The 27,889-nt window shown below is 43.3% G+C and overlaps 1 protein-coding gene and 1 long non-coding RNA gene across 5 annotated transcripts in view; one reads left to right on the forward strand and one right to left on the reverse strand.

Annotated features, from left to right (window-relative positions):
• Window positions 1-27,889, reverse strand: part of PIK3R3 (phosphoinositide-3-kinase regulatory subunit 3) — a 313,811-nt gene that overhangs the window by 31,087 nt on the left and 254,835 nt on the right. Inside the window, exon 1 of one of the 4 annotated variants that reach the window (XM_005302997.5) lies at window positions 9,956-10,668. The exons of the other annotated variants lie outside the window; for them this stretch is intronic. Within the exon in view, the coding sequence (XP_005303054.1) occupies window positions 9,956-10,061 (106 nt within the window). The 5' untranslated portion in view covers window positions 10,062-10,668. Of the gene's footprint in view, window positions 1-9,955; window positions 10,669-27,889 lie in introns of those variants that run through there. 4 annotated transcript variants of the gene reach the window in all.
• LOC135972962 (uncharacterized) lies at window positions 10,649-14,971 on the forward strand. Its single transcript, XR_010589581.1, has 2 exons — window positions 10,649-11,142; window positions 14,109-14,971. It is a non-coding gene; the product is annotated as an uncharacterized LOC135972962 (long non-coding RNA).

The raw sequence follows: 27,889 nt of genomic DNA on the forward strand, positions 1-27,889 counted from the left end.
TCAAAGGGAATGAATAGAACAGGTAATTTTCAAGTGATCCATCCCATCACCTATTCCTAGCTTCTGGCAAATGGAGTGTAGGGACATCTCTGCCCATCCCGGCTAATAGCCACTGATGGACCTATCCTCCATGAATTTATCTAGTTCTTTATTTAAACCTTGTTAAAGCCTTCACAACATCTGCTGGCAAAGAGTTCCACAGGTTGACTGTGCATTGTGTGAAGAAATACTTTCATTTGTTTTAAACCTGCTGCCTATTAATTTAATTTGGTAATTTCATAGAATCACAGAATATCAGGATTGGAAGGGACCTCAGGAGGTCATCTGGTCCAACCCCCTGCTCAAAGCAGGGCCAATCCAACTAAATCATCCCAGCCAGGGCTTTGTCAAGCCTGACCTTAAAACCTCTAATGAAGGAGATTTCACCACCTCGCTAGGTAACCCATTCCAGTGCTTCACCACCCTCCTAGTGAAAAAGTTTGTCTTAATATCCAACCTAAGCCTCCCCCACTGCAACTTGAGACCATTACTCCTCGTTCTGTCATCTAGTCTTATTAATCTCTCTGCATATGGAAGCTGTTCCATACCCCTACTCATTTTCATTGCCCTTTTCTGTACCTTTTCCAATTCACCTTTTTTAAGACGGGGCAATCACATCGGCATGCAATATTCAAGATGTGGGCATACCATGGATTTATATAGATGCAATATATTAAAAAAAAATAATAATAATCTAATTCTGCCAAGCGAATTTATGACAATGTATTCTTCTATAGATTTGCAGAACATCCAAGGAAAGTTAATTTTCTACAGGTACACTTCATTAGCCCGAACTGTTAGTACAACGATTATTAACTTTCTCTGCACTAACCAACTTCAGATCAGGAGGATTGTTCCAGGATGGTGGATACACAATGCAGAAAAGATTACAAGTTAGTCACCAAAAAGGATAAGGATTCCAAAATACAACTCCTGATCTATCTTGCTAAATAGGCAGATGCCACAACACTTCTTTCATCCCTCTTAAGTCACAAAATCTCAGATGAGTGAGTGTGTGTGTGTGTGTGTGTGTGTGTGTGTGTGTGTGTGTGTGTGTGTGTGTGTGTGTGTGTGTGTGTGTGTGTGTGAGAGAGAGAGAGAGAGAGAGAGGATTAAGTGCAATTTTAGGAATTCAAATTTCTCTGAGAAGGAAAGCAGTGAGTCTGTAGGGAAAGGTAACTATTTTGTTCATTCTCCTAGCTGTAGACACCCACCAAGAAAGTCACTTTCAGTGGACAAGGAGGATGGTGGGGAAAGAAGACTATTTTCCCTAGAGGGTCAAGAAGTGTAGTAACTGCACACACCAGGCATGAACTCCGAGGAGGGACTACTGACCATGGAAGTCACCCACCGGAAAACTGTCACAGGTGAGAACCGACTGGTTGACTCAGAATCCTACCTCCTGAAATCCAGAGGGTATCTGAAGCAAAGCTTTTTGCAACTTTCCTGCAAGAAATAATGGCAGATTGAAAAGCCTCTAGACAGTCAAACATCCCTATTTTCATACAATTAGATAAATATCCCTCAAATGCAGTAAATGTTCTTGGCATCTTCTGAATTTACATAGAACAAAATACAGGTCAAGAGACACTAACACTATCCAAAACTTCTGATACTAGTCTGTTAACTTTAGACCAAGATGAAAAGCTAGCCCTGGGTGAACAAGTCTGGAATTTAAGGGAAGCATGAAGTCTGAGAACCACCCAGGACAAGAATGGGGTTCCATGTGAAGGAGATAAGGTTTCTATTTTTAGAGTGCTTGCCTTTGACAGCGACTGCAATACAAAGGGACACTGTATTTTCTCTTAGGACCAAAAGGAACAAGTTCAGCTAACCCCATCTGGCGACTCAAGTTGAACATCTATTGTCTGAGTCCATTCTCCTGGTACTACTGTGACTCTTCTTAGGCATGTTCTCCTCACTCTAGCGTGTGTTGCTCTGCAACAGATTTTATTATATCTCCTCCTATAACAGCAGCGAACGGCTTATTCCATATGGGGTTCCATTCATGTCTCATTCCCCCATTGCTTGTCTATTGGTAAGACTATATGATAAACAACTGAACAGAGGATAAGAAGGCCTGAAGAGCTCATCTCAGTGATTTGAGCTCCACTCTGTTGAAGTTGGGGATGGAGAATTGATCCTAGAGAGAAGTTGAGATGCCAAAAAGAGTCTGAAGAACACTAATTGGCCACAGCTGCTGGTCAGAAGAAATGCAACCTCGATTGCTAGATACTAACTGTGTTCTGCTTTCTTTGAACTAGACACATTTTGTATGTGCTGAAAATTTCGGTTGGCATTTTGACTTCTCAGATACAGTAAAGTTATTTCTTCTTCTACTGCACTTTTGGTAGATATGAATATATTCCAATGCATTATTCTTAAGATTAGAACCCCCCATCCCAAAAATATCACACACTTCCCCATTGCTTTTTGGGCATGGTAGTAAAGTACATCAAGATTAAGGCTTTAGAAGAGATGACCCCCTTATTCCCTCCCCCAAACCAGCCCAAGAATGAGCCATTAAAAATGCAGCATATCATAAGATGGTCCTTGGTTACATAGCAATGGTGCAAATCTTAATTTGGCATCTCGATATTTTGATGATGAGCCCATTAGATAGAAGATAAAAGCAGCCAAAAGATTCAATGCCACCTATGAAAATATTATATAAATGACTTTTCAGACAGAGATGATAAAATCTGCTCTTCGAAGAAACATAAGTAGTATTTATAAAATTGATGAACAGGGACTTCTCAAATAATCAAATGGATATACACCTTTTGGTTAAATTCTGGCCTCTTTTAACAACAACCTGCTTCAACATAGCACACACATCCAGCTCTTGTCTTATACACTTTTTATATCAAGAAAAACCTAAACCTCAAACAGTAACGCATAGAGAGAAACACCAATGAAGTTATTATTCATGCCACTGTCCAACAACGCTAAAGGAAGAAAAAGAGAAATGACTCACTGAAACAATCAACATGAGATAATGTAAGGCACCCTGCTGCTTTAGTAATGGGTGCCAATATACATTTCTAAAACGAATGCCTAACTATTCCAACCAATATACATTAATAGCAAGAATACTGCATTCACCAGCTGCAACCTGAGCAGCGTCAAACAACTATTTCACAGAATCTGTTGGTCTGTTTAACAATAAAATAAAAAAGTAATGAAAGTGTTGCACAGACGCATGCATCACTATAGGCTGAAGATCGAGTCTTTATGTAGACAAGATTTCTGTTGTCTTCAATGAGAGTTTGCCTCAGGATATTGCTCATTAGGAGAAAGAAAATGTGACTTGAGCATAGGAATTCTGGTCAGTTAAGTTATCAGCTACACCATCACATCAGATTTCTTCCTACTTGCAATTCTAGTTCACTTTGAAGTTTTGTTTTAATTCTGCAACTCTTTAATGCTTTTATTTTTCTCTCTGAAAGATTTCATGGTGAGGAATGTATACATTTCAGTACCCTTTTAATTTCTAATATTTTACAGAAAGGGGAATCATATTTCAGTTTTAAGGGTTCACTGATATTTAAAAACTGAAACGCACCTCAGATATATAGAAGTTAGTTAAGGAAGAGAAAAAGAATTCCACATCTTGTCGCACAACAATTGTTTTTAAAAACAGGAAAATGGTGTTTTTCCATCATGCAGATTCATTATGTGCATTGTCAGAAGTTCAATACTTCATCTAGCATTAATAAATCTCAAAAAAATAAAGCAGGTATCCAAGATCATCCGGAGAGAAATGCTCATGAAACTGAAATTCTTTAAACACCAAATAGCAGCTGGTCAGCAAGAGCTTAAGCAAGACCTAGTAGGTATGGAAGTACAACATAAATTATCTTACACGTAGCCTATATTTTAACTTTATAGCTTAAAACAGGGGCAGACAATAGGCAGACCGCAGGCCAAATCCAGACCACCAGATGCTTCTGAACAGACCGCAAAAATCTTACTTCCTACTTATTATCATAATTGTTATTGCGGTATGAACAATGTTTCTCTGGAGTCTGGGCCTTGACCATACCTTGGCCAAGAAATTTGGACCTTGGGGGGGGAGAGGAGAAAGGGACTACCCCGGCTTAAAACGTCAGCTTAAAAAAATCCCACTCGCCCAAGAAGTGAAGAGTGGTCCATTATACAGAGTCCACTTCGGAAGAATTTAAGCTTATTTTTGAGACAGTCCCTGAGTCTCACGGTGGCGAAGATAAGACACAATACTGGTTTGCATTTGGCAGGCTCTCTCCATGAGCCTGCAGCCAGTGCCTCTGTTGTTGCTCAGCATCCACAAGCGGTGGGCACAAAGTTAAATTAACAGAGCTGGCCAATTTCACTACTCCTACTCAGGACCTCTGGGCAACAGCGAAACTGACAAGGCTCTGACTCTGCAGCTAGTGCTTGGGATAATGATGTTCAGCAGCAAAAGAAACTCCAAGAGAAGGCTCCTTTGAAGCAGAAAAGGTAGAAGGTAGTTGGGCACCTACTAGTCAGAGGCGGATATGCAAGATGAAGCCTTGCAGAGGGTTCCAGGGATCGCATTCAAAAACAAATAAAACAAACCCCATATCTAGCAGACAGGTGGGGGGCAAGGCCTCTCATTAGGGCATTTCTCCACATTTTATACCAACCCCAGGCTTGCAGGAGTCTCACATTTTTCGAGCCCTGTGCTCCAGAGCAAAATGTAATCTAATTTTGTAGCAATAAGGAAACTTCTCCTAGCCTGCAAAATAAGTCTGAATGAATGCACTTCATTGACAGATGAAGAGTGACATTCCCTAATATTTAGGGCCACCAAAAATGAGAACTAAGAAGAGGTGGAATGCAAAAGTCAGTCATGCAATGATTTAAAAAAAGGCAAGGAACTCATTATAGCAGTCATTAAGTCAAAACTGGTGGAAGTAGTCTAGGTATAGCGAAGCCCCCCAGATATCTCACAACCCCCCCCCCAAACAGTTTAAAGATAAATAGCTTGAATCCAAATCTCTTATTTCATAAAAAGTTAAATATACAAGTCATCTATTGAATCCTATTCACTCTATGTACTACGTAAAAGTAGTGATTTGTGCAAGCTCTACTTTCTTTACGGAGGAGGAAAAACAAAGTCTTGTTTGTTTTAAGTTTCTTTTCTCTGCAATTTTAAACGTACACAAATAATTTTGATCCAAAAAATCTGTTCTTCAGGGGATTTATTCCACACATATAGAAGTGAAATGAAATCAATGGTTTTAATTCACTTTTGCAAGGGTATAAGAGCAGAATCGGTCCAGTAATAATAAAAATGTCTGTAATCAACTTAGATATAAGAAAATTAAGAATAGCAGAGTACTGAGAATTTATTAACAACCTGTATCTGTCCTATTCCTGGTAACCACAAAAAACAAATTCTATCTAGGTTCTTCTGCCATGTCATTCACCAGCATCCGGCTGCCAATGAACAACCACCAAGTTTGAGGAGCCACTTTCAATTGTAATTCTAAATTTTATCTACTACATGTAGAGTCGGACACTGCACTAATTCAAATCAGAGGGAATTTTGCCCTTAACCTCAAAAGGAACAGGTCTACAGTTTTCAGTGTACATATGTTAAGCGGTCAGGAAGCTAATATTTTTCAGATTAATCGCAACCACCACTTAAAAGGGCACTGTCATCCGAAAACTAGTCAGAACTCAAATATATGTTCCCTTCTGGATTATCTGTCCTCTTCATCATGTGAACATACTGCTTATTATTGTACAGTTTGTTGAGCCTTTTTAAACCACTGATTTTTTAAAGTGTAGGCTTGATCTACACAGACTTAACTATGTCACTCGGGGTGTTGATTTTCCAAACCCGAGGAATGCAGTTATACCAACCAAACTCCTGGTGTAGACAGCGCTATGTTGACAGGAGGGCTTCTCCACTGACAAAGCTACCACCTCTCAGACTTCTTCCGTTGGTGTAGGTAGCGTCTTCACTAAGCACTACAGCAGCACAGCTCCTTTGGTGCAGCTGTGCCATTGCAATGCTGTATGTGTAGACAAGCTTGTAGTGTTACCGACTTTGCAAACAGACACGCAAAAAGAAAATGGGGGTGGGGGAGGGGGGGAGAGTCAGTCAAATTTGGGCCTACCAGCCTTTAAGCATCCCTTTAATATTGCATTAGGAGAATGAGTTACTATTAGAAGCTAGATCAGCAGATAGATCCAGTTGCACATCAGCAAAACTTCTTTAAACTTGTGGTTTTGTAGTTTTGTTTCTAATGCACACAAAAGAAGCTGACTTCTCTAATTTGTAAATAAACCAAGGATCTCTGCCAACATCTATATTTCATAGCCAAATATTATATTTTTATTGATTTTCATTGCACTGTGACAGAATAAATTCTCCTCTCAGAACTTTACAGATCAGATAAATTGGTGGTAAAATAAAAGAGGACAACACATGCTGGACAAAAACCAAAAGGGGTGGATGGGTGAGGAAATAGTTCTAAGTCCTACTAACTAGAAGCGATGGGGCACCTAAGCAGGTAATCAAGATTTAATGTTCTACAGTTCCAAGTTGCACTCAGATGACCTCTGAAAGCAAGCCAAGATCCCCTGTTAAAAAAACCCCTTACATTACAGCCAGAAGGTCATTGTTGCAAACCTGGACAACTATGTGGTTAAATACAGCTATGTTAAATGCAGTAACATTTGTGAGAGTCACTGTCTTTTCAGGTGACAAGTCTCAGAACTGTGGTCAAGTTATGGTTATCAGAATTTTAGTGACAGATTAATTCAAACATTGTTAATTAGACTTATTCTAATATTAGAATATTGTGATGCAAGCATCTGTCTATGTTAATCCTGATTAGAAAAAAATAGTAGTGCATGAACTACAGATTGTTTGTTTTCATTATTACATGCAATTGAAGGTTAGTTTTGTTTTCACAACCACTGAAGATGTTCTAGTCTTCCACCTGCTAATACAATTCACAGAGCCACAAACCACATACAAATACTACAGCCACATTATGCCAGAATATTTAATAAAATGGATTAATCATGCCAAGAAAAAGCAAGGAGAGGGAAAAGGTGTTTTGAGAAAGAAGAAGTCACTTTCCTGCTACAACTTTAATTACAATGCTAGCTCTATAGAATTATGTTAAAACATGTTTTAAAGAGGATGTATTAGAACTATGGACTGAATTTACCATAATCTATGTAAGAACAGACCATCCCACTCCAGTGTTTAGGTAATAAAGGACAAAAATTTAAACAAGTTAGCATATGCTTATAATCCTGATGCTGCTTCCATTGAAAATCAACAAATAAAGCTCCATGGTTTTCAGCAGGAACAGGATCAGCTTTTCTCTTTGTAACTTTTATTTGAGCCTTGACACTGTAGCATATTTAGAAGACAGAAAACCAGTTCTCTGCTCTGAGAAATTTAGGTCTACCTAAAGTGCCATATACATCTATATACAGGCAACTGCATACATACAAACCTAATGAGGCCCCTGCAATAACTATGTAAAATTGCATGAGTTTGAGGTTAAAGGTGACACTGCACATTAGATTCTCCTTGCTTTTATTTGTATCTGAACTAGAGACACTAGACTGTAATCAAGAGTCTGCTCCTAGACTGAAGTCACTGGGGGTCTACTGTCAATAAATGTCAATATTCTAGTCTAAGGTGTGAAGGCCAACATTGTTTCCAGAACTGCGTGAGGAGAGCCAATAGACTTACCACCTCCTTTAGAGGCTTTATGATTTCCCATGTATCTTGTTAGTCTGTAGGCTATTCAGACAATAGCTCAACTACTCACAAATATGGATTGCTGGGCAGACACAAATTTTGCACTAAAAAGCATTATCAACTTTTTACTGGCAATGGGTCAAATTCAGTTCTCGTGTAAATGAGGGCAATTCCAGTCACTTTGGCCCAAAATGTCTAGATTACATAATTTAACAAGGGGATTTAAACAACTACTCCTGGAAAATGAAAAATTCCAGCCCCTTAAATGAACTGTATCATACTGTGGAGAAAGAAAACCTCTTGAACCAACATCATCATCTTCCCCCTCCCTGAACTCTTAGCTACAAATTTTATACATACCCACATAAGCCAGCTTACACATTCTTAGTTGGACAATAAGAGCTGGTCCTCTAAGATGTTGAGTGTAACCTTCCAAGAGGTTCTCAGCGCCTTACAGTATTGAGCCCTTAATACTTAAATTTCATCCCAGAATTAAAAATGTATATAAAAAGAGTTAGAACCCCTGAAAATAAAGCTTCGTAATAGAAATACTGACAACCTTAACTACAGAAGCACTGCTTTAAAAAAAGAAAAAAAAAATTCTACTCTGCACAGATTTCATAGCTTGGTTGCATGGCAATATTTATGGAGTGGCTATTAAAAAGCTATTTTCTGACCAATTCAGCTAGATAGGCCTACATACTTCAGAAATTAACATTTTCCTTTCATATGCTAGCAGCCTCCACACACTGAGCTGTTCCAAGGGCCATCTGAAAATGTAATACCAACGCTAAAAGATTTGGGGTCATCTAAGTTCCTTTTTATTACAGATGAGCACGTATTAGCTGTTAACATGAGACATTAGGATATATTTACTGAAATTATGATTTCCTACTTAGTAATGAAGGAACAACTGAAAGGCAAATTGAAGCAGATTTCATTGAACTTTGTTAAACTTTCAAGAGTGACATTTAGGAATATGTCAACTATGCAAGAATTTAAATGAGTGGTGGTCAGCACTCAAAAAAAAATCTATCAAATCTATTTTGGATAAAGTGTCAAAATTACATGAGAAGATGGCTAAGGCCAAAAATATTAAGAAAAACTTTAAATCTAATTAGCCACATACCTAAAGAAACAGAACAGTCCATTCTACTGTAACAGACTATATTATAAAGTCACATGCAAGTATATACTTTGAGTACAGACTCTTCCAAAATTCTCTTTTAGACCTCTCCAACAATATGCGAGTGCACATATGCTTTTATACAATAAAGGAAGTCTCCTCTGCCCATTTATTCTGCATACCATAGACCTTGAAATTTACATCCTGAGCTAAACAAAAATAGAGGCATGAAGTCTCCCTGCTTATTAAGGCTGCTCTCATACAGTTATAAAAAGCATTAAGATTACAGAACTCTGACAGTTTAATAATCAAACTATGAATTCTAGTAAGTTTAATGAAAAATGTAACCAACTTTCTTCTCCTCTGATTTATCAGCCCTCTCCCCCACTTCCCACTCACTCCTCCCTAACAGACACAAAAGAAAAGCCCTCTACCCCAGGCAAACTTGGGACAATACATTTTCGAGACACCATTCCTAGAAAAAGTTACATTTAAACCTTCCCTACAATAACCTTATTAAACCGAACTAAAGTAACTAGGAGTTTTCTCCCAGAGATTGCATTTAAAAAAAAAATGCAGTGCAGGTCTAGGATGAGAGAGAATAAAATCTGCCAGATCCTAGAAACTATTAAACTGAAATTTAATTAAAAATATTTAAAAACAAAAGAATGTTAAAGGATTACAGGCTCCACACAGGACACGCAGGTAAAGATACTTTTAAAAAATAAAAGGAGCATTGCAGGGGAATTGACCAGCAAATGCATCATCTCCAACAATGAACATGGAGAGGAAAAGGGGGGGACGGTCTCTCCTCTGCCCCCCCCCCCCGCGGTTTTCTACCACCCGCTAAAGGGCATGTCGCTCTGGACGCTTCCCGGAAAAGAAGCCGTTAAACCCGCTCTGCCCCCCAGACAATGGGGCAGAGTCGCTGGGAAGTTTCCCGGCCCGGCCGAGCCGCCCCCCGGCTTGCCCAGCCCGGCGCGGGAGCCCGGGGGGAGGGAAAGCGATAGGGATCAGCCCGTTAGCCGGCGCGGAGGGCGGCCTGCTCCCCCTACCTGGAGGGTCCATCTCGATATAGAAGATCAGCTCAGTGGAATAGGGCATCATCACCTCCCGCCAGTCCGGGTCCTCGCCGTCCATCTCCCACACCGTGTTGTACATCGCGACGGGAGCGAGCGATAGTCAGGGGCGGGGGGGGGGGGGGTACGAGTCCGGCAATCACCCCCCCGAGAATATTTTAATTACAAAAATAAAGAGGGGGCGGGGGGAAGCAGAAGCCCCCCTCCCCCCCGGGCAGGGGCCAGTCTCGGGCTCGAGAGACTATCGCGACAGCGCTGCTGTCGGGACCGCTCGCCACAGGAGTCACCGCCCCGCTGCGGCTCGCGAGGGCTTTTCCTGAGGCAGCCGGGGTCCCAGATCACAAGCCGCCTGGGGGGGGGGGGGGTACGGACAAACCGAGGGTCCCCGCCCCCGCGGCGGGCTCCGCACGCCTCTGCCCCTAGCCCGGGCTCGGCCAGCGCTCCTGCCCGGCAGTGCCTCTGGGAGCAGCCCCGCGCTCGGCTCAGGGCAGCCCCCGGTGCCGCGCTCCGTGGCCGGCTCGCCGCCCCGCGCGCAGGGCAGAGCAGGCGGTTCCCAGTCCCTCGCGCAGTGCCCGGCTCCCAGCCCCGCTAGGTTTCATTTTAAGAGGCTCTGAGGGGCCCATCCCAACCGTCGCCAACCGCCTCTTGCTGAGGACTAAACCACTCCCCCCGCGAGGAGGGAGCTGGGCGGTACCCTCCCCCTTAACCCTTGGCGCGCTCCCGCTTGCTCAGGCAAGAGAACTGGGGAGGTGGTAGCGTCCATCGAAGCGGGGGAGGGGGAGTGTGTGACGCCACAGCGGGCGTAGGGACCCTGCGGCGGGACGGACGCGTGGGAGATGCCCGCGGGAGACAGAGGCAGCGGGTGACGTCTTCCAAGAGCCAGGGGCAGAGTCTGAATCTCGTGCGGCCACCCCCCTCGCTGTAGAGAGAGCTGGTACGCTCCGGAGCTGGCCGGCCCGCCAGGGGCTGCTGCCGTGGAGCTCGCGAGCCGAGGGGGAGGGGCAGATTAGTTTAACCCAGTTGCCAGAGCGGCAGTCTTTGTCTGGGAGAGAAGCGAGCTCCAGGATTGGTGGAGGGCGCTCGGCCAACCAACTAGCCAATCAGCTGGCTCTGAAGCCGGCCGGCTAGCTGGGGATTGGTTGCAGGCCCCAGTTACTAAGCGGGTAAGAAGTGGGGGGGATAAAGAGGGACGGAAAGGCTCGAGCTGCCCCTCCCTTTTCTCCCAGGAGTGGGGGAAGCTCCACCCACTGGGGGAAGGGACGGGGCTGCTAATGTGCACCCCCTCGCTGCCGTGGGGGAGGGGCGCTGCTCCCCGCTGGTCGGGGGGGGGGGACGCGGCTCACAGCGCCCCGCCATTGACTCAGTGCCTGAGGGGGGCTAGTGGACTTCCCCCCCCCACAGGGCTGTCAGGGGGCTCCCAGTGCCCCCCCAACTGACCCAGTGCCTGAGGGGGGCTAGTGGACTTCGCCCCCACAGGGCTGTCAGGGGGCTCACAGTGCCCCCCCCGACTCAGTGCCTGAGGGGGGCTAGTGGAGTCCCCCCCACAGGGCTGCCAAAGGGGCTCAGTGCCCCCCAACTGACTCAGTGCCTGAGGGGGGCTAGTAGACTCCTCTCCCTCCCCCCCCCTCCCAGGGCTGCCAACGTCCCCTGTTAGAGGGGCATCCTCGTGCCTGTCCTGTTATCCCGTCTTTCAGTGCTGGCCCAGGCGGAGACGGGACTCGGGCCCCCAGAGGCTCAAGTGAAGCTAGGGGACATGGGAGGTTTGGCCCATCTTTTTGAAATGCTGCCTTGGCAACCCTCATCGCCTTGAGGGACTGGCTGGGGGTGGGCAGGGAGGGGTCTCTGACCTGCCCACCACAGGCTGACTCAAAGGTGGGTCATGGTGTCCCTGGTTGTCCAACTGCCCACATGGACTTGTCGGGGACTGGAAGTATCCTAAAGTTAATGACTGCAGGGTGGGTGTCGTGGGGTGGCAGTTCCCTCATCTGAGAGTGCTGGTGCCCCACAGCTGAGTGAAGGGAGTGGGGTGGCTGGCTGTACACCCTTCTCCCCACTGACTGACAAATGGGGACCATCACCTCTGGCTGGGGCAGGAGAGTAGTGAGTGGCCAAAAGTCACTGATGAGTAGGGAAGGGGAGCTGCCCAGATTGTCTGATGCCTATAAGGCAATTATCTGGATACCTTTACCTCACAGCTCTGGTTACTTCCTCAAAAGCTAGAAAATAAACCATCTTCACTAGAGGAGCTCCCCTTAGGACCCTTCCTTTGCTGAACCAGTCTGAGCCATCAGCCCCTCTTCATGCTCCCCAGAATTCAACAGCTTTGCCTATGGAGCTGAACACACGCCACCCCAGGAACAAAAAGTACGTGTATTCAAAGCGAAAATCCTTCCTTCTTGCCTTTTCAATCTCTTCAGCCTCAGAGACATTCTGAAATATTCAAAAGCTCCAATAATATAAGGCCTTACTTAGTGAGTTGTGAGTGTACCCAATTCCCCCTGAAGTCCAGGGGGACTCAGAGAACTCAGCTCCTCAAAACAGGTGCTCGGCCCTACATGATCAGTCCCTAATGTAAGAAATCATTAAGCAGAATATACTTAAACTCAGAGAGAGAAGAAAAGTTTGTGGTTCGATTTCAGTGTTGTAAGAATTTTACCTCAAAGATTCAAGTGTAAACTGTCCTTTAAAATTCATATACTGTTTGATTCATATACTGTCCTTTAAAAATTATATGGATTTATAATTTTCTCAAGTGTGAACAGGACCAAGCCCTTAAAGTCACTGAGAGGTTTGCCTTTGACTTCAATGGGTGCAGGATTGGGCTCTTTTTACATACTTTGTTCCACTGTGAGTTTGAATTGATATTCCTGAATGAAAGATAATGCTGTATTAACCTATGTAAAATGTTACACATTTTATGTTTTAGGATTGTGATCTGCAATATGAATATGGTTATTCAACTGACTATTGTTACCATGAAAACATTGTTCTCTTTAAAATGAATAGTAACACTATTGAATAATCACTTTGAATTTTACACCTCAATTTATATTTTGGTAGTGTTATAAAATGAAACAGACAAAGGATCTACCTGCCGATGTCTGACTTCATCCCTGTGGTGTCTGAAAATAAGATAATGCCTGTTGTAATATTACAGTAATAATCCTTTATACTTTTACAACACTCCATCCAAGGGTTTCAAAGCACTTCACAAACATTAATGATTTAGTGCCTGATCCTCTAAGATGTTGAGCCCCCCAACCTATTCACGTAGTGAGGTGGGAAAAACCAAAAAACTCTAGAAAAGCACAAACACTGAAAGGCAGTTTTTAACTTCGAAAGAACTTTTGAATGATAAAGACCAAACATTTATACTTTATGAAAGAAAATTTGTGATATATTCAGATACTGATGGACTAACACCAAGAGAGAATAATATTCAGATACTGATGGACTGACTACAAACTAGGACAGTGGCTCTCAACCTTTCCAGACTACTCTACTCTACCCCTGTCTTGCGTACCCCCCGTTTCACCTCACTTAAAAACTACTTGCTTACAAAATCAGACATAAAACTACAAAAGTGTTGCAGCACACTATTACTGAAAACTGCTTGCTTTCTCATTTTTACCATATAATTATAAAATCAATTGGAATATAAATATTGTACTTACAATTCAGTGCATTGTCTAGCAGTATAAACAGGCCATTGTATGACATGTTAGTTTGTACTGACTTTGCTAGTGCTTTTTATGTAGCCTGTTGTAAAACTAGGCAATGTCTAGATGAGTTGATGTACCCCATGGAAGACCTCTGTGTACCCCCAGTGGTCCACGTACCCCTGGTTGAGAATCACTGCACTAGGAGAGACAGAAACTTGGCCTGTTCAACTCAGTGAAACTCAGCTTTAAAGAAGAAACCAAAACAACTGTTCAAATACAGAGAAAGCCCCTTCCAGAGACTACAAGCCAGTATCAAGAACCATGGAAGTACAACTTCAATTTGCTAGAGAGATCTATGCACTGTCAAGCACTGGTCAAGGAATAGTTTAATTTGCTTATTTTAGCCACACGTAAAGTATAGTTTATTGAAATGAAGAATAAATCATTAATAATTTCTCCTGTCTTAGGCCAAGATAGAAAGCTGATAATCTTGTAGAGGAAACATACTCCATTCTTAGGTGAAACAGAATGTGACTGCAATATCTAAGGAGTTGAATAACTGAAAGCCTCCGCCCACTTTAAGAGAATGTGGGAAGGACTAGACTCACAGAGATTCTGAAGTTTGCTGATATATCTCAAATAACTTCCACGGCAAGTAATTGAAAGAAAGCGCTGTTCCAGTAACAGAACTCCTGGAGGGATAGCCAGCTGCATAAAAGCATAAGACTTTGATTCAAATAACTCGCTGTAGATAAATTAATTTTATATTCACATCCACAAACTCACTGATTAATCCATGATAACCAGATATTATTCATGTTTCTAATTTTTAAATTAAATTTCTTGGGCTAATACAGTCTTCCTGCTCCAGCTTGCTCAGAGAAGATTGCCCTGTATTGAAACTGTAAAACGAATATACTGATGCAAATTTAACTTGGTGCAGAGGGATCGTGCGAAGCTGTCACTTAAACCTTGTGGTGGGTATACATGGGTAGAAATTGCAAAGCAACTGAACAGGGATTCTGTGTGCTGGCTGCACGTGGGTCAACATGGAGGGTGTGGATGTGGTGAAGGCAATGGGATATATCATTTTGCAGACCCTGACACCCCATCAAGTGGCATGAAAAGGCTACAATCACTATTGCAGCTACAGGGAGAAGGAGGCCCTGGCCGTGGCCCTGGGTTGGACTTAACCAGATCTTGGGGTGGGGGAGGGGGGTGATTTGGGCTTTATGCTGGCGAAGTAGATTTCATTCTGATTGTTTACATGATGGATGCTCTATTTTGATGGCATTGACGGTTACACCTTAGAGGCATTTTCATTTTAGTGGAATAAATTTAGTTATTAACGTTTGTTTTTATCCTTGCTGCTTTAATCAAAGATGTAATTTAATGCTAAGGAATTTATGTAATGGTAAACAATAGGACCATTCCTTGACATAAGTCATGAAAGAAAAAAAAGTTTATTAATTTGTCACAACTGTGCTTAAAAAGTTGTATAGAATTACTTGGCTGCAAACACACTCATCCATGTGACACTCCCTTTCCGACCTTCACTGATGGCTTTTCACGTTAAAAGTCTGTGAAGGGACATGCGATGCCTCAGTATCTCTCGCACAGAAATTTTCTTGCTCATGCTTCCCCCGCCATTAGTCTCTCTCTTTTATATATACACACACACTGATAAAACTTGATGTAACATAAGAATGGCCGTACTGGGTCAGACCAAAGGTCCATCCAGCCCAGTATCCTGTCTACTGACAGTGGCCAATGCCAGGTGCCCCAGAGGGAGTGAACCTAACAGGTAATGATCAAGTGATCTCTCTCCTGCCATCCATCTCCACCCTCTGACAAACAGAGGCTAGGGACACCATCCCTTACCCATCCTGGCTAATAGCCATTAATGGACTTAACCTCCATGAATGTATACAGTTCTCTTTAAACCCTGTTATAGTCGTAGCCTTCACAACCTCCTCAGGCAAGGAGTTCCACAAGTTGACTGTGCGCTGTGTGAAGAAGAACTTCCTTTTATTTGTTTTAAACCTGCTGCCCATTAATTTCATTTGGTGGCCCCTAGTTCTTATATTATGGGAACAAGTAAATAACTTTTCCTTATTCACTTTCTCCACATGTAAAGGATACAATAAGCTAAAAAGATACAAAAGATAGAGAGCTCTAAATTCAGAGATGTGCAGCCTACTATGCACATTAGTGCTTAAAATAACCCCAGATCAGAAAATCAAGATACAAATAAAGAAAATACAATACTTGAAGTAAAGGGGCCACTGGGTTGAGAAAACCCCATTTCCTAGTGGGGCTAACCTTGCCTAGGTGAAGTTCTATGGCTGTCTTCTTTAAGATGGAGGGGTTGTCCAATGAGCAATGACATGGTCCCAGCATAGCATGCTCAGTCTTGATCCAAGCAGCCTGTTCTGCTAAGCAAAATAAAGAGTGACAGCTCTTATAACGACACAGTCCTCACTGTCTGATTTGTGCTACTAAATAATAATAAAAGTCTAGAAATCAGCACAGTGTCTGCTGTTTCTGTGATGCACATTAGGTTCCAGTGTCAACTGCCATAAGCGCTTTCTCATTTCCTTGAATCTGACAATTTGCACTTCAAGGCAATATTAAATATTGAAGTTTTGAGTGCTTCCATGTGTTTTGGAAAAAGTCAAATGATCTTGCAGTGGAACATGCTGAACATAGAAAAGCCATTTGAGCCAAATTGCTCAGTTTCCTCTTTGCACAGACATGATAATGTGATATCTGACAATCTAATGTGGGCCACAATATGCTTATATAACTTGAGGGGTGGATGGGAAATGGGGGTCAAAGCACTACGGGTGAAATACAGTAAAATGAGGTGAGGTATCTGGGCAGCTCATATGCTTTCTGATGTTACCGTGATCCAAATATTGGGCTCATCATCAGCAAAAACCCAGGGCCTGAGTCCTGACAAAGGGAATTTCTAGAAGAAGATGGTGATAAAATGTTCACTTACATAGTAGGGAAAAATAATTCCTTCCACTGCATTAAGTGCTGGCTGAAATTCTTTGCTCTGCATTACATAGTGAGTCTGAATAGATGACCATAGTGGGCCCTTCAATTCTTTTAATTTATAAAATTATCAGTTCTAATTAATTGCCAGTTTCCCAGATGTGGTCTCATTCAGCCAATTCTTGGAGTGATCAGCATTAGGTAAAACAACAGTCAATAACACTTTGGTTTAGTTTACATTAAGTGTGGTATTGCCTGTTTTCCATCTAAATAGGATTAAAAGAGAAGGTAGGACAGAGAGGAAGGCCATTTACCAAAGGAGCTTTTACTTGGACAAGGTTTCTTACTGGGTAATGCCATAATAATATATCTGCAGAAATACCATCTCAGACTGTCACGAGCTAAACAGGGACTATGCCTAGCCAGGACTGGCATAAGAAGCCACTAAGGAAAATGCAGGTATTACAGGAAGTGTCGTTTGTAATTTTGTAGGTTTCTTTCTATTCTCTTAGTCAGTACTTACCAATGCCACAGCAGGGTATAAAGGGGCAGTGGGACCCTGGAAGTGCCATCTTCCACATAAGATGTAAAACTTGAATCCTGAGCATGTCGTGGAAGACCACGTGGCATTTTTCATAAGACTAAGGGTATTAACTATTTTGCTTCCCTAATTTCCTCACGCACTTTTAAGTGGAGCTGGTATTACTATTTGTTCTGGGTGAAATTCTGGCCCAATTGAAGTCAATGGGAAGTTTGCCATTAAGATCAATGGGACTAGGTTTCTACCTTCTCTGTTTTAAGCCATTGTTTAATGTTATTATGCACTGCTAAACAGCTGCCGGTGTAGCTGTTGCCACAGTGAGGAAAAGATTCTGGTGAGAGTACCTATGTAGTATCGAAGACTGTATATTACACAGAAAAAAAAAACGATAGTAAAAGACTGTTGGATTGCAAACTCAAACACTAAAAAGTTAGGAAATGCCTTATCTATTTATGGTTGCCTGTGCAACCTTAATTCTGCCCCCTTGTGTGTCCATACTATGCACTGAATGAGGCAGAGATCCCGTGGAGAAAAATAGTATGTGATCATGTAATGAAAGCCTATATCATAATGCATATGTACAAGGGAGAAGACTGAAGGTTGCACAGAGAATCATACCTAAAGCATTTCCTAACTTCACAGTGTTTAGCTTTGCAACCTACACAATATTCTTCTAACAGCTTTTTAGATGTCATTTCCTGAGTCTTTTTTTAAAGGTAAAAAATTCTGTTACGTACAGAGGTAATAACCCACCCATACATCCATAATCGTCAGAGTTTGAACGCAAAACGCTTTCAGCTCTGCAGCACAGCCTTCTATCCGCTAAGCAACAGGACTAATGGCCGAGTGCTGCAGCTTGGATGGCGGTGTGGGCTTGGCTCTTTGGAGTGTTCCTGTTCAGTTACTATTTTGACAGATTGCCAAAATTTTCCCGAGGAACACAGGCGACAGAAGGGAAATGGCAGTTTTACAACCCAACCAAATAGGTTGATTGGCCATATTCCTGGCGGTTTTGTCACATGACACAATCTTTTAATGAAAGATCAATTTTTAATTCCTGGAGACTCCAGGACCATCCTGGAGGGTTGACATCCCTACAACCACACCAGGATGGGATTTCATGCAGAAAGTGAAAGTTACGTCTCTAGCTCGCAGGCTTTGTCCCTGCCAGATTTCAAAGGCCTGCTGCAAACAATGGACGTGACAGAACTTCTCAAAAAAAGGACGAGATAATATTTTATAATGGAAAGTGTTAGGCAACCTACATCTAGGGGTCATTACCAGTTCCCCCTATAATAGAAATAACATATGATATGGAAGTTAAAGAAAATGAAATGACCTTGATACAAAACAGAAGGTTTCAAGCCTAACTGGAAGGTTAGATATTTGTCCCTTGTTGGGACAGTTACCTTGGCCCAAATCCTGAGCCCAATCTGCAGCTAAATGGGCAGGTTATGCTTTAGGGTTCTCTACTGAGGTGTGTATGGAAAGGTATTCTTCCCCAACAACTCTGATCCATGGACCCTAGTGCCATTTACTCCTACTGCCTCTCCCTCCATAAGTCCAGCTATGTATTGTGAGTAAAAAGGACCCTACAAACTAGATTCTGCTGTTCCTGCTGCATCTTAAGGCCTTTGTGGACATGGAGCAAGACTTACTAGGTGCCACTTAGCAGGTAACTTCCAAGTACACTAATAACTGTTAATACTTTACCGATGACAAACAGCAGCTAAAAGTCACACCGTTAAACAGAGCAATATAGCAAAGAAGAACCCTGACATACCAATTGTTTGGGTCCTCATCTGATCCCCATTTACACTGGGTAAAAAATGAGTTTTAAACAGTTGCAGTTACAAAATTATCATCCCACACTCACTTCCGCTCTTGTGCTCTGCACCAGTGTCATTTTTCAAAACCTCCTTTTATTTCATTACTCGGAGAGTGTGGGACACTTGTAACGAACTCAGAAAAATTAGACAGCAAGAGAAAAAGAGAGGGGTTTCCCCCCCCCATCATCCTGAAACCAGAACATTTTTGAAATGTAACACTAGGAATTTAAAATATTTCTCACTTCCTCTATTCATTACTTTAATGCATTGGAACTACTTCTAGCTCATATTTTTTCCAAGGAAGGCACAATAACCACTCTGTAAATGCCACAGGTCTGACTTTAAAAGTAGCTGTATAATTTTATTCATTGAAGAAAGAAATAATCCTAATATCTTCCAGTAATAACTATTTTCCCAACATCTTGCTACATGGCTTATTCACTATCAGTACAATTATGAGCATGTCAGTAGAAGGAGATATACAGCAGAGGAAATCTTGGGTCTGTTCCCTGCTCTGACACGGTCTCGCTGTACAGCCTTGGGCAAGTCAGTTAAGGCTAAATTTCCCAAATTCCCACTAATTTGTGAGTGCCTAAATGTTTGGGTGTCCAACTTGAGGCATATTTGGAAGCCAAAATCAGTGGCCACTTCTGAAAAGGTTGGCCTTAACTTCTCTACGGCTTTGTCTTCATTGTTCAAAAAGGCATGTTTTTACTCTGGAATAACTAATGCACATGAGCTATCCAACAGTACAATCCTGGTGGAGCCCAGGCACTATACTAGGCAGTAGCTAGGCCAGGTCAGGTTACCATTGCATGTGATTGACCTCGCCCTATTTACCTTGTGATAAAAGCTACAGTGTCTTGTCTCCAGTAGGATTTTACAGTGGCACAGCTGGCACTGTTAATGATCAGTGTTAGCTATGCTTCAGCATTAGTAAAGAACCCACCTTTAGTATAGTGCTTGCATAGCCTGTGCCTCACTGACCCCTGCTATAAAATTTACCCACCCAAGTGCTTTGAGATATATCTTCAGTGCAGCTGCACTAGCTCATGCCAGGACTGAATTGAATCTGACCCTATTATACAATCAAAATGAACAGGCTTCACACTGCCATGTGGGAGACTTGGGTTTGGCTCAGAGTCCTGGCTTCTCTCTGCCTGAACGAGGAATGCTGCTGAGGCAGTTCTCTTATCCCCGGGGTTGGGGGAATGGAGGAGTGCACTTTGCATTGACAGAGCTAGAGTCTAATTCTCAGCAGCAATAATGGTGACTGTGACCTGAGGCTTTGGGTGGGGGTGGAAGGCACAGAGAAAGGTGGGGAGTTCTCAGGGGTATGAGAAAGTCATATCATTTCTTAAGAATAGGCTGGGCCAAACATTCAAATACAGGATGGGTTGGATGGGACTATTTTCTCTGCACACATGCAATTCATGCCTTTGAAAATGACCCATTTATCAAAATGCATTGTTGCTTAGCTACATGCATTTTCCCCGTACGTTTTCCCAGATGGAAATATGCTTATATTTACTTTGGAGATTCTGTTTTCCCTGACTTTCCTCAGCTAACAGAAGCAAGTGTGAGAAGAACAAATCTCTGATTATTGAGCAAAAATAGACTATCGTCTAAAGTTGTATTTTACTATTATTTTGAAAAGAAAACACACCAAAGTGATACCTTCATTGCAAAGCTAAGGCACTGGAAAGAAAAGGGTTAGAGAAAGAAATAACTGCAGATCAGATCCTTAAAGACCTATGTTGTTAGTTTGTCTTTTGCATTAAAATTCCTCCTTTTCTATTGGGGAATTCCTAATCCACAGTGTAAATTCTATTGAGTAGCACTAGGCTCTTGTGAAAAAGGTATCTATTTCCTGCAAGACAGGTGGAAATTGAAGGCACTGAGAATTCACTCTGTGTCATATCTGTCTGCCTGTTTTCCTAATGTACTCATTACCGTGGAATCTAGAAGCATGCAGTCACATACAGTCAGCTGGAAGGGGAAAGACCTGCTTTTCACAATTTATTAACTCACAAAATACAGTCTTAGGCCGTGTCTACACTACGGGTGCTACAGCGGCAGAGCTTCGGCGCCATTGCTATGCTGTTGCTAAGTTTTAAGTGTAGAGCAGGCCTTAGTTATATTGTCCTTTCTGATACTGTCCCTCCCTGCTGCTCTGGGTAGCTGTGAAGAGAAACTATCTCCCATGAAAGGCAACCAATTCTTCATATAGGAGGGAGGCTGTGACTTCCTGCCCCGGTTTGCCCTACGGCACCACAGCAAGAGAAGAGAGAATCCTGGATGACGGTCTTTTCCCACAGCCCCTTGCAGCTGTGACTCTATGGCATTTTCAAAGGAGCAGGATGAAGTGGGTGCCATTTTGGGGGAGGGTTTCTGAAAATTATTTTGAAAATGCATCAGACCGTTGACTAATCCAGCATACCAAATCCTAACCCCTATTGTGGCTTTTTAAAAACATCCTTTCTGTTTAGCTGAAACACCCCCTGAAATTGCTGACCCCATCCATCCTGCTTCTAAGAAGAGCCAGGGTAGCACAGCAGAGCAGAGAGCTTTCTGGAGCAGGCATCTCCCACAATGCAAAGCAGTCTTGCTCACCCCAGTTGTTTAGTTTCCTCATGGCACTGCACCCATGTACACATATAGTATCTCTATTCCTAGCCTATCGACCAGCCATCTATCTGACACTCAGCCTCTACCCACCGGTGCGTTTATTATCTCTAGTATCAAGCCTCTTGAAAGGATTGTGAAACATTGAAGGGTTAGCGTTCGCCCTACATTATGCTGACAAAGCATAAAATGTTTATTGTCTCAAAAAAAAAAAAAAAAAAAAAAGAGAGAGAGAGAAAGAGAGACAAGGTAAATAGCGTGGTACTGATTAATGGGCCAACATACCGGTGTAAGGTTTAATACAACAGTTTCCAGGCCAAGAACCTGTCATAAAATGAAAACCTGTATTGTATCTATGCAAATCACAGTGACTTGGTTAACACATTACCCGGCTCCTAAACACTAAGCGCTCTGTAAAAGCTGCCAACATCTGAAGAAGCAATCTTTATTGGGCTGGCGTTTTGAAACTCTTATCTTGGTCCAAGCAAACGTATACAATGCAACTTTGTTTTGCGTAGCATCTATTAGACAAACTGCCTTGCAAAACGCTCTCAAGAGTTAAAAATCAAATAATAGCGGGAGGGAGAAATTAAGAAGTACAGACGAGGGAAATAAAACCAATGATTATTAACAAAAAAATTGGAACCACTGTGTTAGTCTCTCAGCTCACCATATAACTATGCTGGTTCCAATGGGGCTGCTGAAGGAGTAAAGTGAGGGTGGCAGAATCTGGCTCGTTGTCTTCATCCTTGTCCTGCTCTTTCTCAGTCTCTTTCCTGTATTGTTTCTTTCTTTTATTCTTGTCTTAACGATGGACAAGATTCTGCAATCCACAAGTTAACCCTATTGAAATCAACCTGAGCAAAGGTGACACAATCTGGTCTAAACAGACTTGAGGCTTCTCTGGCCAGAGACTCCATCTTGATTTGTTCTGGTGTCACGCACACCAGTGCCACGGCATGAACAACAACATTCAGTGAGAAATAATGGGATTGTGACCGGACATGGTGATGAGTTAGCTGATGGTGAGGTGGAGAGAGAACCAGGAGACCGTTCTAGATGCTAGCAGAAGCAGAGGAGAAAGATTGTTCGACAGGACACCGAAGGGCGTGGTATTTTGGTGTGGAGCAGAGACAAGGTCCATGAAATAGGGTGGAGTAAGCCCATGGAGAGTTTTATAAGAAAGGATAGTAATTTTTACATGGATCCTGCTGTTAATGAAAAGCAAATGTTTACTGCACAAAACCTAGTATGAGGCTAGCGAGATGGCAGTGTCATGCTGACCTGTCAGTCTTTCACAAGACTACAGCATGACAGCAAAACAAGAAGCAACCCCTTGCAGTCTGCCTCGAGGGCCATGAGCAACTGGGCATGGACCCCTGAAATCGACGCCACCGTTGCCTTTGCTACTAAGCCACTGGAAGGGATTTCAGGGCCGATATTTCCCTGCAACCTCTGATTTGCAAGAGGTAATTAATCCCACCCCGAAGAAGAAGAATGAAGAAAGAAAGTTTTCACATTGGTCTACTCATGGAATTGGGCTTCTGCAGGATCCTCTGACACAACACTAAAATGTGGAACAACGGCAATGAGCATCCACAGACGTCAGAGTTTTCTTAAGACCCAGAAGCTATACACACCACTGAAAAGAAGTTCAGACAAGAAGTTTTTTTCCTTCTCTCTTTATGATTCAGGACACCTTCCCACAGTCTATCCTGTCAAATCCATCTCGCTTGCCCCCACCCCATGGTACTGTAAACATTTTTTGTGGTTGACAGATGCTAGCTGGTAACAGTGGTACCGTTTTAGGTTGATCTTTTGAAATCACCTGACCACAAAAAAAACAACAACAATCTGTCCAGTAATTGCCAGTTTTCACTCCGACTTAACAACGCTTCTCCTCACATGATAGTATTTAGAAAAGCAGAAGGGGCAACCGAAGCCTGCGAACGGTCTACACACTGACGAGTCAAAAAGAGATGTGAAAATAAATATGCATTGGGTGTCCAACTTACAGTGTAACGTGAGATAGAGGTAAAATGGTCGAGCTGGGAACGGTTTGTAGGTCACTGGAAGGCAAAAAGACACTAAGCACTAAGTTCTGCTTTCTTTATGCCATTGGAATTTTTGCAGAATTAACCACAAGACATGGTCTAAGGGCGGATTCTTTTGCAATGATGGGGCTGATCTTGCAGCTCTTACTCATGTTAATGATGCCATTGAAATCGATGGGACTAAGGGCTGCAGGGTCAGACTCTATATTAATTACACTGTGAGAAAGAAGAGGAAGTCCTGCCATTCCTGTTATGCAGCTACAGGATCAAGGATGCTACTAACAGAAGATTCACTTCTGCCCTGTTAGAGAAGGTCATTGTCTGCCTTTTGCTGTGTAAGAATGAGGCTTTCATTGGCTTCCTTGGGATGCCAGAGCATGCATCTTGAAACCCATTGTTGTCTTGCTTGGTATCTGGGCTCAACCTGAGCAGTGTTGGGGGTCCTTGCGTAGGCTATTTTCAACTTACAATGGTCCCTTCTGGCTTTATAATCTATGAGCCTATTGCTAGAGAGGCAGCACTCCATTTTATAACACCATCACCTCGCACCTCCATAGCACCTTTCATCTGAGGAGCTCCATGCGCCTTACAAACATGAGTTAATTCTCCGCCTGCCCCACCAAGCCAATATTTGACTCATTTTACAGATGGATAAATTAAGGCATCAAATTATTAAGTAACTCGCCAGAGGTCACAGCAAATCCATAAAGTCCATGACCATTAGGCTGGGGACAAAGTGAGAGATGGTCCCTGCCCCAAAGAGTTTAAGGTCTAAGCGAACAAGACTGAAGGGTTGGAGGGGAAACAGAGAGGTGACATTACTTGCCCAAGGTCACACAGCTGGAGGAGAAAGGTGTTATTTAAGTTAAGCGCCAATGTGGACACAAGAACAAATGGATATAAACTGGCCATCAACAAGTTTAGGCTCGAAATTAGACGAAGGTTTCTAACCGTCAGAGGAGTGAAGTTCCAGAACAGTCTTCCAAGGGGAGCAGTGGGGGCAAAAAACCTAACTGGCTTCAAGACTGAGCTGGATATGTTGATGGAGGAGATGGTATAATGGGACTGCCTACGATGGCATGGAGCCCATCAGTGACTGTCAGGAACTAAAATCCCCAACGGCTGAAGACGGGACATTAGATGGGGAGGGCTCTGAGTTACTACAGAGAATTCTTTCCCAGGTGTCTGCCTGGTGGGTCTTGTCCGCATGCTCAGGGTCTAACTGATCGCCATGTTTGGGGTCTGGAAGGAATTTTCCTCTGGGTCAGATTGGCAGAGACTCTGGGTTTTTTTCACCTTCCTCTGCAGCATGGGGCACAAGTCACTGCTGCTTTAAACTGGAGTAAATGGTGGAATCTCCGTAATTTTGAAATCTTTAAACCATGATTTGAGGACTTCATTAACTCACCCTTGTCTATGACAGGAATGGGTGGGTGAGGTGCAGTGCAGGAGGTCAGACTAGATGATCACGACGGTCCCTTCTGACCTTAATGTCTATGAGTCTATGACCTGGTCAGAGGCCAAGCCAAGAACAGAACCCAGGCTGACTCAGAGCCCCGTGTCCTGTCGACTAGAACACTCGGTTTTCAAAGCATGTGCTTAAGTGCATTACTGAATAGGGACAGAATTCCTCATGTGCTCAGAGTTACAAGCATGTTTGCTTAGCTGAATTGGGGGCCCTAATCACTAGGCCATATTTTCTTCATAATGGTGGCTCTAATGCTGCTCAGCCATAAAATGTGCGTGACAGGAAAATATGCAATCGTTAACTGGATTAATTTTTGGCAACTCCAACATTAATCCCGCTAATGATTGTGTTAATCACCAGCTCTAATGCTAGAGTTAATTTTTCTTGAGGAACTCAGATCAAAGTTATTCTTTTGGTGCTCATAAGGAAAAGGACGGCCGTGAAGTTAAAGCACAGAACTGGTAGTCAGGATATTTGGCTTCTCTTCCAGGCTCTTCTACAGGTTTTCCCATGTGACCTTGGGATAGTCGCTTAATTCCTCTATGCCTCAGTGTCCCCAGTAAAATGGGGATACCACTATGTCCCTACCTTAAAGGGGTGGTGGCATATTTAATTCAGAAAGTAATTTGGTATCCTGGGGCTGCAGACTTACAGTTAGTTCTTTGTAGGTGGAGTCCAGGCTACACCTCAGATCTTCTTGTGCCACCATTCCTAACCTCATGCTGTTCCCCTCCTCCCATTCCCACTTCTTGTCTTCTGCTGTCTCTGGAATGCCCAGTCCCTCTCTAAAAAGACTGCCTATCATGTTGTTCAATATTGTCTCATTGGTTCCTTGGACTCTCCCATCTGTCTGTATCCATTTATTGTCTCAAGTCTTATAGTTACATGGTAAGCTCCTGGGGGCATGGACCATCTCTTTGTTCTGGGTTTGTACAGGTCCATGACTAGGGCTCCTAGGTGCTATTATAATACAAATAAATAATAATCACAACTAGCATGACTGGAAAACCCCAGTTTGACCCACTTTCTCCCCTTCTATTTGTTTGCAAAGTCACTTTCGTTTTTCTTTAAACAAGTGAACGCAAATATGGCACTGCCTGGCTTTGAGGGCAATACTTATAAAGTGTAGATCCTGGGTGTGGCATTGTATGCACACCCTGGCCTGACAAGATGGGTGCCAGGGGGTACGCAGACACTGCTGTTGAGTCCGCTTGTCTGTCTCTGACCTCACCACCCCGGGGTCTAAGGACCAGCATAAAGTTAATAGCCCTGGTGCCCAGGGCAGAGTGGCCTAGCTGTAGAGTTAATAATGCTGCCCTTCTATACGGGGCAGCGTGGCCTAGTGGCCAGAGTCAATAGCATGACCCTTTGGTGCAGGGCAGCATGGCCTAGTAGCCAGCAGCCAACGGGCCACCAGGGTGGCTGGCAGCCCAGGTAGGGGGGTCCGGGTCCACCCGACTCCACCGGGCCCCAATCCAGGGCCCTGGCAGTGGTGGAGCAGTCTGTCACTGGCTCAGCAGAGAATCCCACTGAAACACGCTGAGCTTACCTGGGTGGGAGATACCACTCTGTCACCCTCCCTCCCACCCACTCTTGTCTCTGGTGCGGCAATCCATAAGGTTTCGGGGTCTCCAGGCTCCGCAGCATCAGTCATTTCCTGGGGCTCCGTTGGTCGCAGGGGTCCAAGCTGACCCTTGGGGACTCCCATCCCCGCAGACCAGGGACTGTAGCCAGTCCTCAGCGGGATCGCCCAACACAGGTCCTTCCCCTCCGGCATCCAGCCTCAAATGATCTGGGCTTCCTCCCTTTATACTGCTGCAGCATCTGGAGCATGCCCAGTCCAGCCTAGGGGGCGGGACTTCCGCTGTCCATAATGTGGGTTTAACCCCGTCTTGGCTAGTGCAGGGTATGCGCACCCCGTCACACTGGGATAGAAATAAATGACTGAAATTGGGATTAGAATGCCTGACCCACCCTATCTCGCTCTAGAGGGAAGGCGTCAGGGAGATTATCCACTGCTGCCGCAACCGTAACCTATCCAGTCAGCCTCCGGGCTGGTATGGGGCTTACAAGGGAATCCTCAGGGATATTTCTACTCACCTACAAGAACTAATACAATACCTTATTTCAAATAGATCCATCTGCATTAAACCGCTACTAGCTTCAAGGTACAGACTGATAGGATACCCAGATCCATGCTCCCTAGTGAAACGGATGTCTTAATGGGTAAATAGTATGTACTCACTTTTTAAAGGAAATATGTAATTACAAGATAGACCATAATGGCAAAGGGGCCATTACACTCAGATAAATAATATACTTGGATAAATTGGTTTAAATGCATGTTGACGTGCTAGATCATAACTAAAAGGAAAGTTATGTCAGGACAACTATTCAATGCTTTTCACAATATTACTATTAATTAGCACTTGCATTTTATCCCTACAGATCAAAGCACTTTACAAAAGTGGGTAAATATAATAGTTCCCATTTTGCAGATGGGACAACAGAGGCACAGAAAATGTAAGTAAGTGACTTGCCCAAAGTCACACAGCAGGTCAGCAGCAGAACAGCAATGGGAATCCATGTGTCTTGGTCCCCAGACTACTTCCTAGCCACTGCACCAGGCTTCCTCAGTAGATAGATGCTCTCTCTTTTTTTTTTTAAATGTATTTCCCTTCCCTTCCTCCCCTGCCAAAAAAAAAATCAAGTTCCCAAAAGAAAGGATATG

This window comes from Chrysemys picta, chromosome 8 (genome assembly GCF_011386835.1).
Source record: "Chrysemys picta bellii isolate R12L10 chromosome 8, ASM1138683v2, whole genome shotgun sequence".
Classification (NCBI taxonomy): Eukaryota; Metazoa; Chordata; order Testudines; family Emydidae; genus Chrysemys; species Chrysemys picta.